The following is a 20,441-nucleotide window of genomic DNA, read 5'->3' as shown; positions in this document are numbered from 1 at the left end:
CTGTCTACTTTACGTTGGCTTCTTATCAAAAATAAGGTTGACCCCATGCAGTTTTTTGACATTTATTTAAATAATAAATAAAAAACACCATGGGATCCCATCTATATTAATAACCAGCTACGGTATAGCAGACAGCTGAGGGTTTCAGCCCGCAATTTTGCTTTACCTGCGCTGGGTATCAAAAATAGGCAGAACCATTTTACAGCCATTTTACAGCACAGAAGTTTGGGTCTCCATTGACTTACATTGGATTCGGGGTCCATGGTCAAGTCCGGGTCTGAACCAAACTTTTAACGTAAGTCCTTCCACGGGTCTGCTCATCTCTAGTCGTCGCATAACCTCTCCACTCATGCGGTTTTTATACGTAACATCTACGTTTTCTTCCTGCTTCTATGAAGCAGGAGTTGTAGTTTTACACATTGAACATTGAGAGAATTCTAAAGAGCAGCTCGTCAGTATGAATGAGTGGTCACATGAAGAATACTCAAACCGCTTGTGGGGGAGAGGAGGCGCCAAACTGAATTCTTGCCCCTGATGCTGGAAAACCTAGATACACCTCTGTGTACGTCTATGCATATACTGTATTTATTGTGTGTAGTGTATGAGTATGTGCATCTGTAGTGTATTGTGTGTGTGTGTGTATATCTCTAATCATGGAGGTACATCTCATATTCATCTCTCTAAAAGGGAGAAATGGAAAGCCCAGAACACACCCTAGCAGATGTGGTGAGAGAAAGTAAAGCCAATGAGAGGATCCCAGATAAAGCCAGGTGGAAGAAGAGACTGAATCCAGGTAACAGTTTAGAAGTCTGAGAGCGTTACACAGAACCGAACACCACATTGTTATACAGTAAGGCGGGCTTTGCACACTACGACATCGCAGGTGCGATGTCGGTGGGGTCAAATTGAAAGTGACGCATATCTGGCATCGCATGCGACATCGTACTGTGTAAAGCCTAGATGATACGATTAACGAGCGCAAAATCATCGTAATCGTATCATCGGTGCAGCGTCGGCGTAATCCATAATTACGCTGACGCGACGGTCCGATGTTGTTCCTCGTTCCTGCGGCAGCACACATCGCTGTGTGTGAAGCCGCAGGAGCGAGAAATATCTCCTACCGGCGTCACTGCGGCTTCCGTAGGATATGCGGAAGGAAGGAGGTGGGCGGGATGTTTACATCCTGCTCATCTCCGCCCCTCCGCCGCTATTGGCCGCCTGCCGTGTGATGTCGCTATGATGCCGCACGACCCGCCCCCTTAGGAAGGAGGCGGGTCGCCGGCCACAGCGACGGTCGCAGGGCAGGTGAGTGCGTGTGAAGCTGGCGTAGTGATAATTTTCGCCAAGCCAGCTATCACACGATATCGCACCTGCGACGGGGGCGGGGACTATCGCGTTCGACATCGCAGCATCGGCTTGCGATGTCGCAACGTGCAAAGCCCGCCTAAGGCTATGTTCACACATTGCGATTGTTTGCGGCTTTTTTATGCACATGAAAAGCTGCTTTTACCGTACCAGGAAAATCTAAAATATCGTCTACACATTTGGTTTTTTTTTCCTGACTAAGGCACTGTGCGCACTAGGAAAATTTATTTTCTTAAGAAAAATCCACACCCTCTGGCAGAATTCCGCACCCGCGGCAAAAAACGCACCTGCGGGGTTTGCCGTGGTTTGTTGCGTTTTTGCCGTGGATTTGCCGCGGGTTGTTCCCTGCGTTTTTTTACCATTATCTATGGATAAAACGCAGGTACCTGCGGAAAAGAAGTGACATGCTCATTCTTTTTTGCTGCAGAAATTCTGCAGCAAAACCAGTAGCAAAAAAAAACGCAGTGCGTGCACAGTATTTTGGATTTCCCATAGATTTTGCAGGGGAAGGACTGCAGCACGGTTATGAACTAAAACCGCACCTTTTCTGCAGCAAAAACCGAGGCAAATTCGCAGCAAAAAATGCAGTGTGCGCACAGGACCTTAAAGGGACCCTGTCAGGTGCAATATGAACCACGAGCAGTTTTGGGTGCATATTGCTAATCCCTGCCTAACTGTCCCTGTATCTAGTAGCATAAATAAAGAGATCTTTAGAAAAAGTATTTTTAAAGATCCTTTATGATATGCTAATGAGTGGAGGGACTAGTCACAAGGGCACTAGTTCCTAGTCAGCCCCCTTGGCATGTAGGCATGCCCGTGTGGACGGGCTAACATGGTAATGAATGCTCAGTGTCAAAGGATAGTCAAGCTCACTTCTACTTTCACTGCGCCCAACGCTGGCTTTGTGGCTCCCCTGAGGGTCCAGTCGCCACAGAGGTACTGCACCTCAGCCAGAGGTGTGGTACCCCATTCCTTGGTAAGGAGGGAGCTCAGGCAGTTGTCCACACACTCATAGCATGCACACCACTTCAGGCCAGGGTTAGGGCAAGATTGCTCCCAAGGGAGAGCACAGCATCGGAGCCAGTCTGAAGGTGGGGCTTAGTTAGTGGGTGGAACTAGTTGAAACACAAGACAGAAGGAGTTAGAACAATGAGGAGTGAAGACGAGGGATGGAATGAAGAGAGCGGTTCTGAGGATTGGAGCTGGTGGAGCTTGTACTCGTCCCAGGACAAGGAGAAAGCAAGAGAGGAAGAAGGGGTCCCAGAGTCACGGGCAGGGAGAGATCCACCTGTGGGCTTACATACATATCCGATGCACCATTGTGGAGGGAGTAGGCCGCAAAGGGGATCGGCCCCTAGACTAGTGGAGAACAACCAGGCTCAGCTAGCAAATCAGAGGCTGAGGTACCTTTATGTGCCAAAGCCACAGCCACACACGAATTCACTGACAAGATGACCACAGAGGGCCAGGGAACAAGGGCAGAGCAGTCTCCCAAGCAAGGCCCGCGGACACCGGCGCGGGGCACTGTGTGTGAGGCACTGGGCAGGAGTGCGAAGCCAGCGCAGGAAGATGACCAGAAAAGGGATACAGAAAGGGACACCGGTTCTGTACCTCCGAATTGCCTGGGGATTAGGACTCAGCATTCCAAGGGCGGTGTTTGACCGGCCGGCCGTGATAACCTGGAACTGCCAACTGTGAGTAAAAGAACTAATGACTGCATCCCGCTGTGTCCTGGAATCATTGTCTGCGCTGCCAGCCCCATGCTGCACAAACATTCCTCCATCATAGACTACGTACGGCTGCCCTGGGGCCCAGCTCCACCAGTGGGGAGTTGTACCAACTTAGCTGTCCCAGCGGACCCATTCAGCAGCGTCGGCTATACGTTGCTGAATACCACAGGTGACGTCACGAATCATTATCTGCTGCATATATTTCCCCTCATCATTTTAAAACAACACCACCAGGGTCACGGAGTCGGGCACTGCCGCTGTGACCTCCCGAACAGAACCGGTCCGGTTCCGAGTGCCCCCACAGCCCTGGAGGGCATGTCAGATTTCTGCTCAGTGTGCATGATCCCTGAATTTCCAGTCATGCACACTATGAAGCTGGGTGTACGCGTCCCGGCTTCAAACTGGTGTAGTTGTTGTGAAGAGAAGTAGTCTCTATGACCTCAGAGATAGTGGGCACCGCAAGTTTCTTCCAATTAGAAGCTATAAGATTTCTAGTAACTAGAAATAAATGAGTTAGGATAGGTTTATATATAGGGTCAAATTTTTCCAACTTAAGTGAAAGCAGGGCCATTTGGGGAGTTACCTGAATTGTGGAGTTACTAATCTGATTAATCAGACTAGAAATATTTTCCCAGAAACTCTTCAATCTGGGACAACTCCAGAAAATGTGAAGTAGAGTACCTCTCTCATCGCAATCCCTCCAACATAAAGGGGTTGTCTCTCTATTAAATTTAGCAAGTCTACATGGAGTGAGATACCAACGCGAGAGAATTTTGAAGTGAGATTGATGGAGATTGACAATATGCTTATATTCCTAGAATGGAAGCCTGTAAACATGGTTGAGATTTGTTTACGTTCATTGTTCTCCCTCTTCACCTTGTTTTTCCTTGCCTTCACCCTCCTCCCCTTTTTCATCCCCAATAAAGTAATTGTTTACCTCCCCCCTCCCCTCATCGTTCTCTTTTCCTATACCTTTCCCCCCCCAGATGAAAAGTTTTATTCATACAATAGATCCCCCCATGTATTCAAATAATGGTATGCTACGCATGATAATATCTTGATTGTGTGGATTTGATATGTTATTTTGTTAACCTTATTTTAATAAAAATATATGAAAACAAACTGGTGTAGTGCGCATGACCGGAAGTGCGGGGGACTTCTGATCATGCGCACTGACCCTATCTATGCCGGTGTTCTGAGGCGGTGACAATGGACACAGGTACACACGTCACTTCTGATGATGGTGGGCAGTGGGCATTGAATAGCATGTTAGTATGCCCCTGTGGGCGTGCTGCCATGCTAAGAGGGCGGAACGTGCGCAGGAACTAATACCCTTGCGATTGGTCACTGGCCTCAGCATCATATAGGATCTTCAGAAATACTTTTTCTAAAGATCCCTTTATCTATGCTACTAGATACAGTGACTGTCAGGCAGGGATTACTAATATGCTCCCAGTACTGCTCGTGTATCTGGGTGCATATTGCACGTGACAGGGTCCCTTTAAGTGGAGACCTGCAGCATTTTTTTAAATCTGCAGCATGCCAATTCTATCAGCATTTTTACAGTTTTGTTCACTCATAGAAAGCAATGAGCAAGTGCTAAAATTATGAAAAAAAAACCTCAACCATGCGTTTTTGGTGAATAAAAATAATTTTATTAAATTGAGGTTCTGTGCAGGACCCTAGTGTCGGCTTGTGTGCATGATGTGGAACGCGTCAATCACCCAGGCTTCAGAAGTAGGACAAAGATGCTGTCCCAAATGCTGTTTTTGGCTTAAGCTGCAGGACCTGGCGCAATATTTGTATTCTGCTATGTTTATATTGTACCTGTTTAGGCTTTTGTGTTTGCTATAAAATAAAGATTTATATAGTTAAAATTTAGGAAGCGCAGCCAGTCTTTCCTACATGTCTTCCCCCGTATTAAATTACTATTCTCAGGACTGGTCCAGCTGATCTAAGGGGCGCTGCAGCGCCATGTTTCTATTATTCTCAGGAACAGCGCCATAGATTATCAGTGGCTTTGCCTTGTATTGCAGAACAGTGCAGTTCACATGAATGGGACTCTGCTGCTCCGAGCTGTAATACCAGGCTCAACCACTGTGAAATGTACGGCGCTGTGGTACAACAATAAAGCAAATATAGTGCTCTTCGGAACACCGCTGGCCAGAATAGGTATTGCAGTGCCTAGAAAACAATGTATAAATGCAGCTATTATGGTGACATTACAATGTTTTTTTTTTCTTGCCAGTGTCAAAGAAATCTCTCAGTAAGAAGAAAAAAGTCAGAGACCAGTCTACAGAGAGCGACACCTCCGAAGAAAGCGACCAGCCGGAGTGACGGGATACAGAATGTAATGACATTACCCATGGCTGCGTGTATCACATGGTGACGCAGGAGAGGACATGCTGGCACTCTCATATACAAATCCCCCAAGTTATCTGTATATAATTCACACATGAGTTATGAGGAATAATGAGGCCTAAAAACCGTTTTAGCACAATGTGATTGTGACATTGTATATAACTTTTATTTATTTGTTGAGGTGTCAGACACAGAATTGATTTCATGTTGTTAGGTCCAACATAAGATGGTCCAGCGGCTTGTGCCGGTGACAACAAAGGGTTAATCTGCCACTATCACCTTAGGTGGCAAACATAGAGCTGCAAAGAGTGACCATTTTCCTGGGGCAGCCCTTTTGTGTAGGGACAGATGGCAGAATGCGCCAATGTGCAGCCATATAGGTAAATCCTGGAATGGCTGTAGGTGATTATTTGAGACAAATGCCACAATTTGAGAGCAGTCCTATTGATATTGAAGAGGACCTGTGACTTGCTACAGAAAATTGAGTTAAAGGGGTATTCCCATCTCCAAGATCCTATCCCAATATGTAGTAAGTGTCATAATAATGATATTAGCAAATACCTTCAATTAGAAATGTAGTATAGTTCTCCTGATAAAGCTATGTATCTTACCTCATGTGCAGGGCATTGCAGGACCTTAGGTATCCATGGTTATGACCACGCATATAGTGACAAGTTAGTTGATTGTGGTCGTAACCATGGATACCTAAGGTCCTGCAATGCCCTGCACATGAGGTAAGCGACGTAGCTAATCAGGAGAACTATACTACATTTCTAATTGGAGGTATTTTCTAATATTATTAGAAATCAAAGGCTGTGGATCAAGAAAGCGCAATAGGGTCTTACCCCAATAATGGAAAGGGTAAAAATATGTATCAGACTCACATATAATGGTTGTGCCAGTCACAACCACTATGTACGCATGTAAGAATCCGGGTCCAGCAGCAGTCCCAAAATATGGCTGATAACAAGAGTAAACGGAGAAGGGTTGTAAATCCGCGCCAAGGACTCAATGGATTCGGAGAGAGATTTATGCTTCTTTTTATAACATGCACAGGTCAACGCATTTCAGGAGTCACGGCTCCCTTCATTACGACAGCAGGCAAGGAACATCAAATCACATCATTTGATGTTCCTTGCCTGTTGTCCTGATGAAGGGAGCTGTGACTCCTGAAACGCGTTGACCTGTGCATGTTATAAAAAGAAGCATAAATCTCCCTCCGAATCCATTGAGTCCTTGGTGCGGATTTACAACCCTTCTCCGTTTACTCTCTGTTATCACTAATATTATCAGTATTACACTTACTACATATTAGGATAGGCTCTTGGAGATGGGAATACCCATCAATTTTTAACCCTCAATTTTCTGTAGCAAGTCACAGGTCTTCTTCAATATCAATAGGACTGTTCTCTGAAATTGTGGCATTTGTCTCAAAAAATTTCCTACAACTATTGCAGGATTTACCTATATAGCTGCACATTAGGAATTTTTGGGGGGTCCCAAATTCATTCATTTAAGTAAAAAAAAACAAACAAAAAACAGAATTGTCACTGACTATGTGTATATCCTTTAATTGATCTGTGATGTTCTTAAAGGGTAATTTTCAGCAGGTTTTTGCGACCTCATCTGAGAGCAGCATAAAAAGGGGCAGAGACCCTGATTCTAGCGACGTATCACTTAGTTTACTGGGTGCAGCAGCTGTGACACCATCACAATTTTCTCTGCTGCAGAGCTCGGAATGCTATAACGCCGATCAAATCAATGATTTAAAGCTTTCTATGTACACTGTATGTGAGGAAGCTGCTAATAAGTGATGGTGGTGGAGTTGGACTAGGAAACATGAGACACCTAGCCTTCTAGTGATAATTTGCTGATAAAACACTGATTGTATTGAAACAGCAAAACAACCCAGTAAGTGACACATCATGCTGCTGTTAGATTACTTAGCGAAAACCTGCTGACAGAATCCCATTAATGATTCTTGACTGCCATGTATCAGCAATAGGAGAAACAACCTCTAATACTATAACTAGAGACAGGTGGGAAGAAGGCAGAGGGGCATAAAATATGAGGAGAGAACAATACTTTGCATAGTAATATATCTCAGGTGAAGGATCGGGATCTTTTCCTTCCTCATGCACCTAAAAGAAAATGATCAGAGATAGAATGTACGTCGTCCTTAAAGGCAAGAAGTCGTCTACAAATTGCCACCTAACGTGAGATTATCTTTAGACAGGGTCTTTAATTTTCCTATTTAATTTAGGGTATTTCGGTCCTGCACCAATGTCATGGACACAATTTCTCATTAATATGGAATTCCACCTCTGATGATGATCTGTGTCTCTCATCAGTGGCAGCAGATCCAAGTTCTGCAAAAGAGGTAATTGGCAGCCAATCAAAATCAAGTTTTCACTCATTCAAGAGTTACAGCCCCTCCCACAGATTGTGCCTTATGACGTATCATGGACTTTCCCTTTAAGATAAGTGATTCTTCCTGCTCTCTCCTGGACACTGCAGCAACTCACAGAATTGGAAGTGTGTAATTCCGCACCATCATGTATTGGTCTAGACGCCCCTCTCGTCCTCCTCTCACCACATTAGGACCACAATCTTTTCATAGATGATGTATCAATAAATTTCTGCTCTGGTTGACTAATCATCCAACCATGTAATCGACGTGACCGCGATTCTGAAATGTGTTGTGATTTTATGTATGAAAATAAAGTTGTATGGATAACAAGAGAGACTACAATGTGGCTGAATAGCTGACGTCACATACAGAGGGTGACATAAGTATTCAACACGTCACTAATTTTCTAAGTACATGCATTTCTAAAGGTGCTATTGACATGAATTTCTCACCAGAGGTCGGTAACAACCCATCCAATCCCCACAGGCAAAGAAAGCAAACCATAGATGTCCATTAATTTAGTGATGTGTAATCATGAGAAATGACACAGAAAAAAGTATTGAACACGCTTACTGAAATTTACTTAATACTTTGTACAAAAACCTTTGTTGGTGATAACAGCGTCAAGATGCCTCCTGTATGGAGAAACTAGTCACATGCATTGCTCAGGTGTGAGTTTGGTCCATTCTTCTACACAAATCCTGAAGGTCCCATGGGCTCTGGGTATTAACTCTGAGCTTTAGTTCCTTCCATACACTTTCTATGGGATTCAGGTCAGGTGATTGGCTGGGCCATTCTAGCCGCTTTCTTTTCTTTCTCATGAAATCAATTGAGAGTTTCCTTGGCTGTGTGTTTGGGATCATTGTCTTTATGAAATGTGCACCCTTGTTTCCTCTCCATCATCCTCGTAGATGGCAGCAGATAGTTATCAAGAATGTTTGGGTACATTTGGCCATTCATCTTTCCTTCAATTATATGCTGAAAAACAGCCCCACACCACGATGTTCCCACCTCCAATCCTCACTGTTGGTATGGTGTTATTGGGTTGATATGCAGTGCCTTTTGACCGCCAAGCATGGTGTGTAATGGCATCCAAAGTGTTACATTTTGATCTCATCTTGCCCTACTACATTCTCCCAGTATTTCCAAGGATTGTCTAAACGTTGAGAAAACTTTAAACACGCTTGTACATTATTTTTGTTCAGCAATGGAGTCTTGCGTGGTGAGTGTGCTTACAGGCCATGGAGGGTGAGTGCATTACTTATTGTTTTCTTTGAAACAATTGTACCTGCTGATTCCAGGACTTTCTATAGGTCTGCAAAGGTGGTCCTTGGCTCTTGGACAACTCTTCTGATAATTCTTTTCACTGCTCTGTCTGAACTGTTTCGGGCAGCACATGGCCGGTTCATGGTAAAATGATGTTCTCTTCACTTGCGGATTATGGCCCCAAGACTGCTCACTGGGACCTTCAGTAGTTTAGAAATTATACTATAACTAATGCCATAATTATGTTTTGCAACAATAGCTTTGCAAAAGTCTTGATACAGCTCACTATTTTTACCCATCATGAGATGTTTCTTGATAATGATACACGTTTTATAGGCCATCTGATGATCCAGCTGATATTTTTCATTAAGTGGCAGGATCGTTTCTAAGTACTGATAGATTTCAGCTTTTATCATCATGACTTTTTGCACCTCTTTCTTTGTGTTCAATACTTGGCCCCTGTATCGTTCCTCATTATTACATATAATGTAATTTATGGACATCTATGGCTTGATATGTCTGTGTGGCTTGGATGGGTTTTTACCGACATCTGTTGAGAAATTCATGTTAAAAGCACCTTTTAGAAATAGATTTACTAAGAAAATTTGTGACATGTTCAATACTTATTTCACCAGCTGTATATCACAATACTGCATGACAAAGGGTAGGGAGCGGCCAACAGTGAGGTGCTCTCCCTGCCAGCTGAGGAGGCATTACTGTGTGGCCAGACTGAGTGCTCACACATTGCAGCTGCCATTCACACGGGAAGATGGGGCTCCAACATAAAATTCACATTCTTCTGATGCTTAAGCGGGCTTTACATGCTACGATATCGTTAATGAATTATCGTCGGGGTCACGTTGTTTGTGACGCACATCCGGCTTCATTGACGAGATTGCAGCGTGCAACACTTAAGAGCGATCGCAAAAGAGGGCAAAATCGTTTGCCGTGGAGAGGTCATCCTGGAACAAAAAATCGTTTTCAGGATGTTAGCAATGTTGTTCCTCGTTCCTGCAGCAGCACACATCACTATGTGTGACACCGCAGGAGCGAGGAACTTCTCCTTACCTGCCTCCACCGGCAATGCGGAAGGAAGGAGGTGGGCGGGATGTTTACGTCCCGCTCATCTCCGCCCCTCCGCCTCTATTGGCCGCCTGCCGTGTGACGTCGCTGTGACGCTGCACGACCCGCCCCCTTAGAAAGGAGGCGGGTCGCCGGCCAGAGCGACATCGCAGGACAGGTAAGTGCGTGTGACGGGGATAAGCGAGGTTGTGCATCACGGGCAGCGATATGCCCGTGTCGCTTAACCGACGGGGGGCGGTTACGATCGCTGGCGATCTTGCTAGCGAGATCGCAGCGTGTAAAGCCCGCTTTAGGCCAGAGTGCCAGCGCTGGACAACAACTCCCATTCTACTTCCTGCATAGATCAAACAGATCAGTCCAGTTTGATTAAAGAAGCACTCCGAGAAACTATTTTATTCATTAAATATGTGTACATGCGTGTAATGTAGTGTGCGTGTGATATACCTACTGCTGCTGGTTCCAGCGTGCAGCGCCGTTCTTCTCTGTGACAATCCCTGCAATTCTGACTAGCTGAATCGTTCTATGTGCTGTGCATGAGCCAGAAGTCAATTTTACAATGAAAGCCTTGTTCTGCCAGCCAGTGTGAAGAGCTGTGACATCACGGAGAAGCAGAGAAGAATGGCGCTGCACACCGCAGACAGCGCCTGTAGAGAAGTATATTCTCACACTCACACTACATTACTTGCATGTACACCAAATTAAAAAAAGTTACTGGGAGTGCTTATATAAGTTAAAAGTAGATTTTCAGCATTCTAACTGCAGCTCTGGAGTATAATACAGGTTCTAGCTCAGGATCAGTTCAGGACAAGTAATGTAATATATGTACACAGTGACTCCACCAGCAGAATTGTGAGTGCAGCTCTGAAGTATAATACAGGAGGGAACTCAGGATAAGTAATGTATGTATACAGAGATCCCAGCAGCAGAATAGTGAGAGCAGCTCTGGATTGTAATACAGGCTGTAACTCAGGATCAGTACAGGATAAGTAATGTAATGTATGTACACAGTGACTGCATCAGCAGAATTGTAACTACCGCTCTGGAGTATAATACAGGTTCTAACTCAGGATCAGTGCAAGACAAGTAATATATGTACACAGTGACTCCACCAGCAGAATAGTGAGTGCAGCTCTGAAGTATAATATAGGAGATCTCGGGATCATTACAGGATACTGTTAGGGCCAGGTGGACGGGTAGACCCAGGAGGTGGATCCACTGGGCTGAACACCTCACCGAAGGCAAGGTGTCCGGTAGCCGGAGCACTACAGGTAGCAGGATAGTCCGTTCAAAGGGGTGGAGTGTAGAAGTCCCTGGGACCACGGAGTCACTGAAGGTAGTCCGGGTGACGGAGCTCAGGTTCAGAGGCCAAGATGTTGTCAGGCAGAGTCCGGAACCGACGGAGCGAGAAGACGGGTCACCACAGGGATCAGAGATGGTATGTACTGACGGGATGGCGGACAGTCACCGTTCGGGGTTCGGGAATCGTCAGGACCGGATGGCGAGGCAGGAGCGGCTCTAGGAGAGAGATAGGTAAGTATACCAGAAGACACAAGGAGACCTGACTCCTAGCTTAGCAAAACACGAAGAACAGGCCCCACCCACTTGGAAAGGATCCCCCTATATACCCAGTACCTGATCCTTCAATATCCTGTTGGAGGACACTGGCCCTTTAAGAAAGGGTCAATGACCGCGCGCGCGCCCTAATGCGCATGCGCGAGGCCCGGGTGCCAGAAGCCAGGGCAGGGAGCGGTGAACAGGAGGCAGGAGAGCCGGGCTGGAGCAAAGCTGCCGATGGGCGCCGGGAGCGGGGACCGGGCCGCCTGGGGACCGCAGGTGATGGGGCCTGGAGGCTGTGGAGCGGGGGACGCCTGACAGAGGAGCCGGGGAGCGAGGCAGGGAAGCCGGGGAGCGTGGCAGGGGAGCCGGGGAGCGAGGCAGGGGAGCCGGAGAGCGTGACAGGGGACCCGGGGAGCGTGACAGATACATAATTATAGAATATTAGAGTTTGAATCGACCTCCTGCTCAAAGTAGGATTCACTAAATAATCCCACACAGATGTCCGTCCAACCTCTTCTTAAAGACTTCCATTGAAGGAGAACTCACAACCTCTCGTGGCAGCCTGTTCCACTCATTGATCACCCTCACTGTCAAAAAGTTTTTTCTAATATCTAAGGCTGCTTTCACACTACATTTTTTTAACATGCGTCATGAACGTTTTTTTTGCTGTAAAAGCGGATCCTGCTTTTACAAAGAAAAACGCATGCAAACGCAAGTGTTATTTTGCAGGATCCTGTCACTTGAAGTTTATGGGCAGGCATTGGAGTCATGTGATCGGGAGTGAGGGGAACTGAACGTGAAAGACTGGGAGCCGGCATCTGACAGCTGCGGAGGCTCGTAACCAAGGTAAACATCGGGTAACTTGCTTAGATACCCGATATTTACCTTGGTTACGAGCGTCTGCACACATAACCAAGGTAAACATCGGGTAACTAGCGAAGCGCTTTGCATGGTTACCCGATATTTACCTTGGTTACGAGTGTCCGCAGCTCTCAGGCGGGGGAGAGAGAGAGGGAGAGGGAGGGGGAGAGAAAGACTGATCACACCAGGCTGGTTTCTGGGCATGCTCAGTAGAGCAAGCAGGATCATGTCTATCAGCATGCCAGCGTTCACATGCGTTTGCGTGCGTTATAGTCAGGATCCAACAATTTGCAGTATTTGGACGCAGCTCAAAAACGCTACAAGTAGCGTTTTTGAAAAATGTTAAACTGCAAGTCGCTGGATCCTCACTATAACACACGCAAACGCAGGTGAACGCATGTTGACGCGAGTCCATTGCAAATGCATTGAAATGAAAACGCATTTGCACTGGATCCGTTTTTGCGTTAAAAAAACGTTCAGGACGCATGTTAAAAAAACGTAGTGTGAAAGCAGCCTAATCTGTGTCTCCTCCCCATCAGTTTCATCCCATTGCTTCTAGTCTTTCCTTGTGAAAATGAGAATAAAACTGATCCCTCTACAGTGTGACAGCCTTTAAGATATTTGCAGACAGCTATTAGGTCTCCTCTCAGATCCATATGAAATGTGTATATACACAGTGACTCCACCAGCAGAATAGTGAGTGCAGCTCTGGAGCAAAATACAAAATGTAACTTTGTACATGCATTACATTACTTATCCTGTACTGATATTAAGTGACTTCCGCAGCTGAATTTTGAGTGCAGCTCTGGAGTAGGATGTAACTGAAATTATTTGCTAACCATTTTTTAAAGTCCCTTTTTTATAATGTTTGTCTTTTTTTTTTTTCTTCTTCAGTTCACCACTATGGAATCAGTCTATGGTTTGCAGATGTTTTGCCTGATTCTTCATTTGTGGCTTTTGGAAAAATAGCTAAATGTGTCCCAAATGTACCCCAGTTACAAAGTTTATGACATTTTAGTACAACATAGACTTTTTTTTAGCTGAAAAGTTGCAAAACTGGTTAAATAAGAGTACCGTATGCACCACCGTATGAATTTGGCAAATTTTTTTTTTACCAAACATAACAAGAAAAGTGACTTAAAAATCACAAATGCAGAATTAGGCCCTATGTTTTCCAATGTATAGCAGTTGCAAATGAGGCAACCGGAAGATATGTTATAACATTTCTGTTCCCATTCTAATGACCGGGTCCTGTACAGGTTAATTAAAGAATGTACGTCTGGAACACCTATGGTGTGAACAGGGTGCAAGACTCAAAAATATACAACTAAACAATAGGATAAACACTTGCACACCAGTCACAATGTATAGGGGAATATTCCCCTATACATTGACTGATATGCAACTCTTTATTCTATTGTTGGGTTCTGTACAGGAACATTTTATTTTGCTTTCTTTTATTCGAAAACAACTATTGGACATGTAAATAGGGCATTAGAGAGCGCAGCAGCGAAGTGAAAGAACTGGAGACAGATTTCCTCAATCAGCAGAGGGGAAGAGAGTACTTATAGTCTCAGAGAGGGCAGAGAAAACGTGATATAGGAAGCAAGGAAACCACACAAAGAGGATAAGAGTGCTGGATAGAAGCTGTGCTGATACAGTTAATACACTCAGACCTCATATTCAGCCTATATTACCAGGAGGGACACTCCCACAAGAGTAAAATCTGACACTTGGATCTCTAAGTAACCACTATATAAAAATTATTTTTTCTAAGTCAAAGGTGGCCATAGCCTGTAAGTTCTGGAACTTTTCTGCATCATCACGGGTTAAGAATAATGATTTACTTCTCGCCAAACTGGCTCTTCGTAAACCTGAGTAGGTCACCTTGAATCTTGCTGCCTGCAGCACAGGAGAGCGTTGCCTTGTAATTACACTGGGTTATTGTATACGAGGTAAGGCACGGACTGAAATATATTGGATCCATTTACCCATTGATGAAAAAAATATTCCGCTCTGATCCGGTTGCTATCTTTATAGTTAAAAAATAGTGTTATGTCTCAGAAAGTATCTGTGATGCCTCCCTCTGTCTCATAGACCCCTGATCCTAGGACCAGCGGTGGGCCGGGAGGCAGATTACTGCCTCAGGAGCCTCCGATTTGTCTGTAATGAGTGGCTAAGAAAAAAGTACAGTCCCAAGGAAATAGAAAAGGAAGCACTTTTTTTCTTAGAAATCATCCTTGTGTTTTCCTTCTGTTGCTCCTCCTGTAAATGTATGGCTAAACTGACAGCTAGGTGTAACTATTCCCCTTACCACTAGGGGGTATCCTAACACCCATTAGATAATGTCAGATGGTAACGCCCTGTTGTCAATTTATGTATACACTAGCTGTACTACCCGGCTTCGCCCGGGTTAATAACTGCTGTTAACAAAATTGAATGTATTAACAAAAATGTATTCTGCCCACAAAAACCACAAAACAAATAGAAATGTAATTATAATGTCTGTCTTCCCCTCTGTATATATCTCTGTCTCTCTCTCTATCTCTTTGTCTGTCTCCCTGTCTGTCTCTGACTGTCTGTCTCTTTCTCTGTCTGTCTCAATCTCTTTCCCTGTCTATCTCTGTCACTTTCACTGTCTGTCTCTTTCCCTCTCTTTCCCTGTCTGTCTCGTTCCCTCTGTCTCTTTCCCTGTGTGTCTCTTTGTCTATCTCTTTACCTGTCTTTCTCTGTCTGTCTGTTTCCCTGTGTCTGTCTCTTTGTCTGTCTCTCTCTTAACCTGGCTCTCTTTCCCTGTCAGTTTGTCTGTGTCTGTCTCTTAGTGTCTCTTACCCTGTCTATGTCTGTTTCTTACCCTGTCTGTGTCTGTCTCTTTCCCTGTCTGTCTCTGACTGTCTCTGTCTCTTTCTCAGTCTGTCTCAATCTCTTTCCCTGTCTATTTATCTCTGTCACTTTCACTGTCTGTCTCTTTCCCTCTCTTTCCCTGTCTGTCTCGTTCCCTCTGTCTCTTTCCCTGTCTTTCTCTGTCTGTCTGTTTCCCTGTGTCTGTCTCTGTCTCTTTGTCTGTCTCTCTCTCTTAACCTGGCTCTCTTTCCCTGTCAGTCTCTTTCCCTGTCAGTTTGTCTGTGTCTATCTCTTAGTGTCTCTTACCCTGTCTATGTCTATTTCTTACCCTGTCTGTGTCTGTCTCTTTCCCTGTCTGTCTCTTACTGTCTCTGTCTCTTTCTCCGTCTGTCTCAATCTCTTTCCCTGTCTATCTATCTCTGTCACTTTCACTGTCTGTCTCTTTCCCTTTCTTTCCCTGTCTGTCTCTTTCCCTGTGTCTGTCTCTTTGTCTGTCTCTTTACCTGTCTTTCTCTGTCTGTCTGTTTCCCTGTGTCTGTCTCTGTCTGTGTCTCTCTCTTAACCTGGCTCTCTTTCCCTGTCAGTTTGTCTCTTTGTCTGTGTCTGTCTCTTAGTGTCTCTTACCCTGTCTGTGTCTGTCTCTTTCCCTGGCTGCATTGTGACACGCCAACATTCCATATAAGGGCGTGGCTGTGCATTCTTCTGAAGTTCTGGCTGCACTGTGGTTCCTAGCTCCATTCGCTTTAATGGAGGCAGGTTTTTTGGTGAATAACTGTAAAGAGCGAGGTTAAAATTTTCCCTCAAAACATAGCCTATGACGCTCTCGGGGTCCAGAAGTGTGAGTGTGCAAAATTTTGTGGCTGTAGCTGCGGCGGTGCGGATGCCAATCCCGGACATACATACACACACACACACACACACACACACACATTCAGCTTTATATATTAGATTTCCAGGAGTAGTAATAGAAGAAGACCTTCAGATATCAGAATAAGGAACAGAGACCGCAAACGTGCAAATTACTGATAACTGCTGACACCAGAAAACAGAGAAGAATACTAGTTATGTGTACAGTACACTGAGGATTTGTTTTTGTTTTTTTTGGCATAATAAAATGCCTTGGCCTGGAAAATCCATCCACTGTCAAGCAATGAGCTTATTAAAAGGGCTGTCCACTAATGAGACAACCCCTTCCCAATGCATGTTTCCCCTTTTGAAAATAATGACACACTTCTGGTGTCGGTGCTGTTCCAGCATTGTGTGTGTGCTGTTCCAGCGGTATCAACACTGCCTACCCTAAGATCGTGTGACATCATGTGGTCCCTGTGACCAATCAGCAGCCACTTTACTCTCCCCGCCTTCAGATGTATCACATACATTCAGAAGATGAGGACAGCTGATGGCGATTTGTCAGTAGGCGAGGAGAGTAAGGGCTCATTCACATGACCGTTCCATTTGTCCTGTTCAGTTCCTGTTTTTTTGCGGACCCACGGACAGGACCATCTTTTCAATGTCTTTTGTGTAGGATCGGATGGTACATGGTAGCACTTCCGTATGCATCCGATCCTACAAAAAAAAAACATCGGATGCCGTATGTCATTTCCGTTATTATGGAACATGTCCTATTCTGTTCCATAATAACGGACCGTGACTCAATACTAGTCAATGGGTCCGCAAAATCCCCGGAAGCCACACGAAAGTACTTCCGTTGGACCTCCGTCGAGTGCCCGTGCAGTCTGTGTCCCGCTCCCTGCCAGCCCCACGGCTGCTCGGACTGCAGTGTGTCCGCATATGCCCGCACTGCAATGCGAGCAGCCGCGGGGATGATGAGCGTTGCTATCAGGAGGTTAGTAAAATTTATTACCTGCGGTGATGCACTCCTGACGACAGCGCTCGTCACTGACCGCCACGTTCTCACATCTCCTCTCGCGGGCAGCCCGAGACTGTGACTAGCGGTGACGTCACAGGCCACTCGCGAGCGGTATTCTGAGAACGCGGCAGTCATTGAACTCAGTCACCAGCGCTGATGTCAGGAGTGCAGAGGCTTCCATCACCGCATGTAATGTACCTAGCTAACCTCCTGAAGTTAGCACTGGTCATCCCCTGCAGTGACCTCGGCTGACCTCATGCACTGCTCTCCCAGCAAATGGGGAACATTCTTTTCTTCATTGACTGGGACAGTGAGTATTGATAGTCGTGGGACCCCCTTATTGGATTACGCTGGACCCGGATTTGTTTTTTCTTTTCAATAAATTGATGAAAGAGGGAATGTTTTGGGGAGTATTTTTTCAAATAAAAATTTGTTTGTTGTCTATTTTTTTTTTAATTAGTGACTGGGTTACTGATGTTTGGTATCTGGTAACCCCAGGGCTTGATGCCAGGTGACATAACACATCTGGTATCAACCCCATATATTACCCCATTTGCCACCGCACCAGGGCATTGGGATGCGCTTGGGAAAAGCACCAGGATTGGCACATCTAGTGGACGCGCCACTTCTGGGGAGGCTGTGGCCTGCTATTCCTAGGTTGGGGAGGGTCCAAGAACCGCGGACCTCCCTAGTCTGAGAATACCAAACTACAGCTGTCCGCTTTACCTTTGCTGGTGATCCAAGTTGTGGGGGACCCCATGTTTTTTATTAAAATTCAAATAACAGTGTGGGGTGCCCTCTGTTTTGGATTACCAGCCAAGGTGAAGCTGCCAGCTGTGGTATGCAAGCTGCAGCCGTCTGCTTTACGCGAGCTGGCTACAAAAAAAAAGGGGGAACCCCACGTTGATTTTTTTAAATTATTTATTTTTTTGGCTAAATAAAAGGCTAAGCACCCTTTAGTGCCACATGAAAGACACTAAAGGGTGCAAGATTACAAAATACTGGGGGGGGGGGGGAGACATTATATGTCTCTGATTATCTATCCCTCTAGCTATTCGTCTATCTATCCCTCCATTCATTCATTCCTCTATTTATCCCTCTAGCTATTTCTCTGTCTATCCCTATATCTATGTATCTCTGTCTCTCTATCTCCCTCTATCTATATATAGCTATCTATCTAGCTGCTTCCGTGTTTTGCGGTCCACAAAAAAACTGAAGGCACACGGATGACACACGGCCCGTATACGGAATCGAACGGATGTTACACGGATGAATCCGTAAAAAAAAACCCGACCATGTTTTGCGAACCGCAAAAACGGAATGGTTATGTGAATGAGCCCTAAAACAGCCGCTGATTGGCAGCAGGGATCACAAGATGTCACACTGTTACACGATCTCAGGAGGCTCGGTGCCGACAATGCTGGAACAGCATAAACACCGTGGTAACAGCATAAACACTGCGGGAACAGAGCTGACACTGCGGGAACAGCACAAACACAGCTGGAACAGAATAAACACAGTGGGAACAGAGACGACACTACTGGCAGAGCACAAACACCGCTGGAACAGCACAAACACCGCTGGAACAGAGCCGACACCGATAGAACAGCACAAACACCAACGGAACATCACAAACACTGCTGGAACAGAGCCGACACAGCTGGAACAGCACAAACACCACGGGAACAGCGCCGACACAGCTGGAACAGCACAAACACCACGGGAACAGCATAAACACTGCGGGAACAGCACAAACAGCTGGAACAGAGCCAACACTACTGGCACAGCACAAACACCGCGGGAACAGAGCCGACACTGCGGGAACAGCACAAACACCGCAGGAACAGAGCCGACACTACTAGAATAGCACAAACACCACTAGAACAGCACAAACACCGTTGGAACAGAGCCGACACCGCTACAACAGAACAAACACCAACGGAACAGCACAAACACCAACGGAACAGCACAAACACCAACGGAACAGAGCTGACACCGCTGGAACAGCACAAACACTGCGGGAACAGAGTCGACACTACTGAAACAGCACAAACACCACTAGAACAGCACAAACACTGTTGGAACAGAGCCAACATCGCTGGAACAGCACAAACACTGCTGGAACAGCACAAACACTGCTGGAACAGCACAAACACTGCTGGAACAGCACAAACACAGCTGGAACAGCACAAACACAGCTGGAACAGCACAAACACAGCGGGAACAGCATTATCACAGCGGGAACAGCACTAACACCGCGGGAACAGAGCCGACACTGCTGGAACAGCACAAACACAGCGGGAACAGCACAAACACAGCGGGAACAGCACTAACACAGCGGGAACAGCACTAACACAGCGGGAACAGCACTAACACAGCGGGAACAGCACTAACACAGCGGGAACAGCACTAACACAGCGGGAACAGCACTAACACAGCGGGAACAGCACTAACACAGCAGGAACAGCACTAACACAGCGGGAACAGCATTAACACAGCGGGAACAGCATTAACACAGCGGGAACAGCATTAACACAGCGGGAACAGCATTAACACAGCGGGAACAGAGCCGACACAGCTGGAACAGCACAAACACCAGAGGAAGAGCACAAACACAGCTGAAACAGCATAAACAGAGCGGGAACAGAGCCGACACCACTGGCGAAGAAAAAACACCGCGGGAGCCTACACTGCTGGAACAGCACAAACACCAGAGGTGTGTCATTATTTTCAAAAGGACTACGTATGGATTGAGAAGGGGTTGTCCATCTAGTAAACAACCCCAAAAATGTATTGTGTTTTTATAAGAAAAATAAAAGATTCCTTTAAATTAAAGCAGTGCTATTGCAGATTGCAGAATAATTCGGGCAGGAAATGAAGGCAGCGTCTGACTGTAGTACTGTCCACTTTACTCATTACTAAACAGAACTTCCGGGACCAGCCCCGCCCACTTATTGAATAAATTACAATACTAATGAGCCGAATTACTGACGTCATCACATTTACAGACGTTTGCCCTCAGGTAACATGTGACCTCCCCGCCTATTTCTATACGAATGTGACTGACAGGCGTTTCTTCCAATCACTACGCTAG

General features: G+C 45.7%; 1 protein-coding gene across 2 annotated transcripts in view; it reads left to right on the top strand.

Moving 5' to 3' along the window:
* RBBP8NL (RBBP8 N-terminal like) overlaps positions 1 to 5,886 on the top strand; it is a 101,589-nt gene extending 95,703 nt beyond the window's left edge. For both annotated transcript variants that reach the window (XM_075347772.1, XM_075347771.1), the window contains exons 13-14: positions 688 to 793; positions 5,344 to 5,886. In XM_075347772.1, the coding sequence (XP_075203887.1) occupies positions 688 to 793; positions 5,344 to 5,432 (195 nt within the window). In that variant the 3' untranslated portion in view covers positions 5,433 to 5,886. The remainder of the gene's footprint in view (positions 1 to 687; positions 794 to 5,343) is intronic.
* Positions 5,887 to 20,441: the final 14,555 nt, after the last annotated feature.

The sequence above is a fragment of the Anomaloglossus baeobatrachus genome, chromosome 5, assembly GCF_048569485.1.
Source record: "Anomaloglossus baeobatrachus isolate aAnoBae1 chromosome 5, aAnoBae1.hap1, whole genome shotgun sequence".
In the NCBI taxonomy this organism is placed as follows: domain Eukaryota; kingdom Metazoa; phylum Chordata; class Amphibia; order Anura; family Aromobatidae; genus Anomaloglossus; species Anomaloglossus baeobatrachus.
The sequence above is the reverse complement of the archived record's forward strand: the minus strand, read 5'-3'. Positions and strand labels throughout refer to the sequence as shown.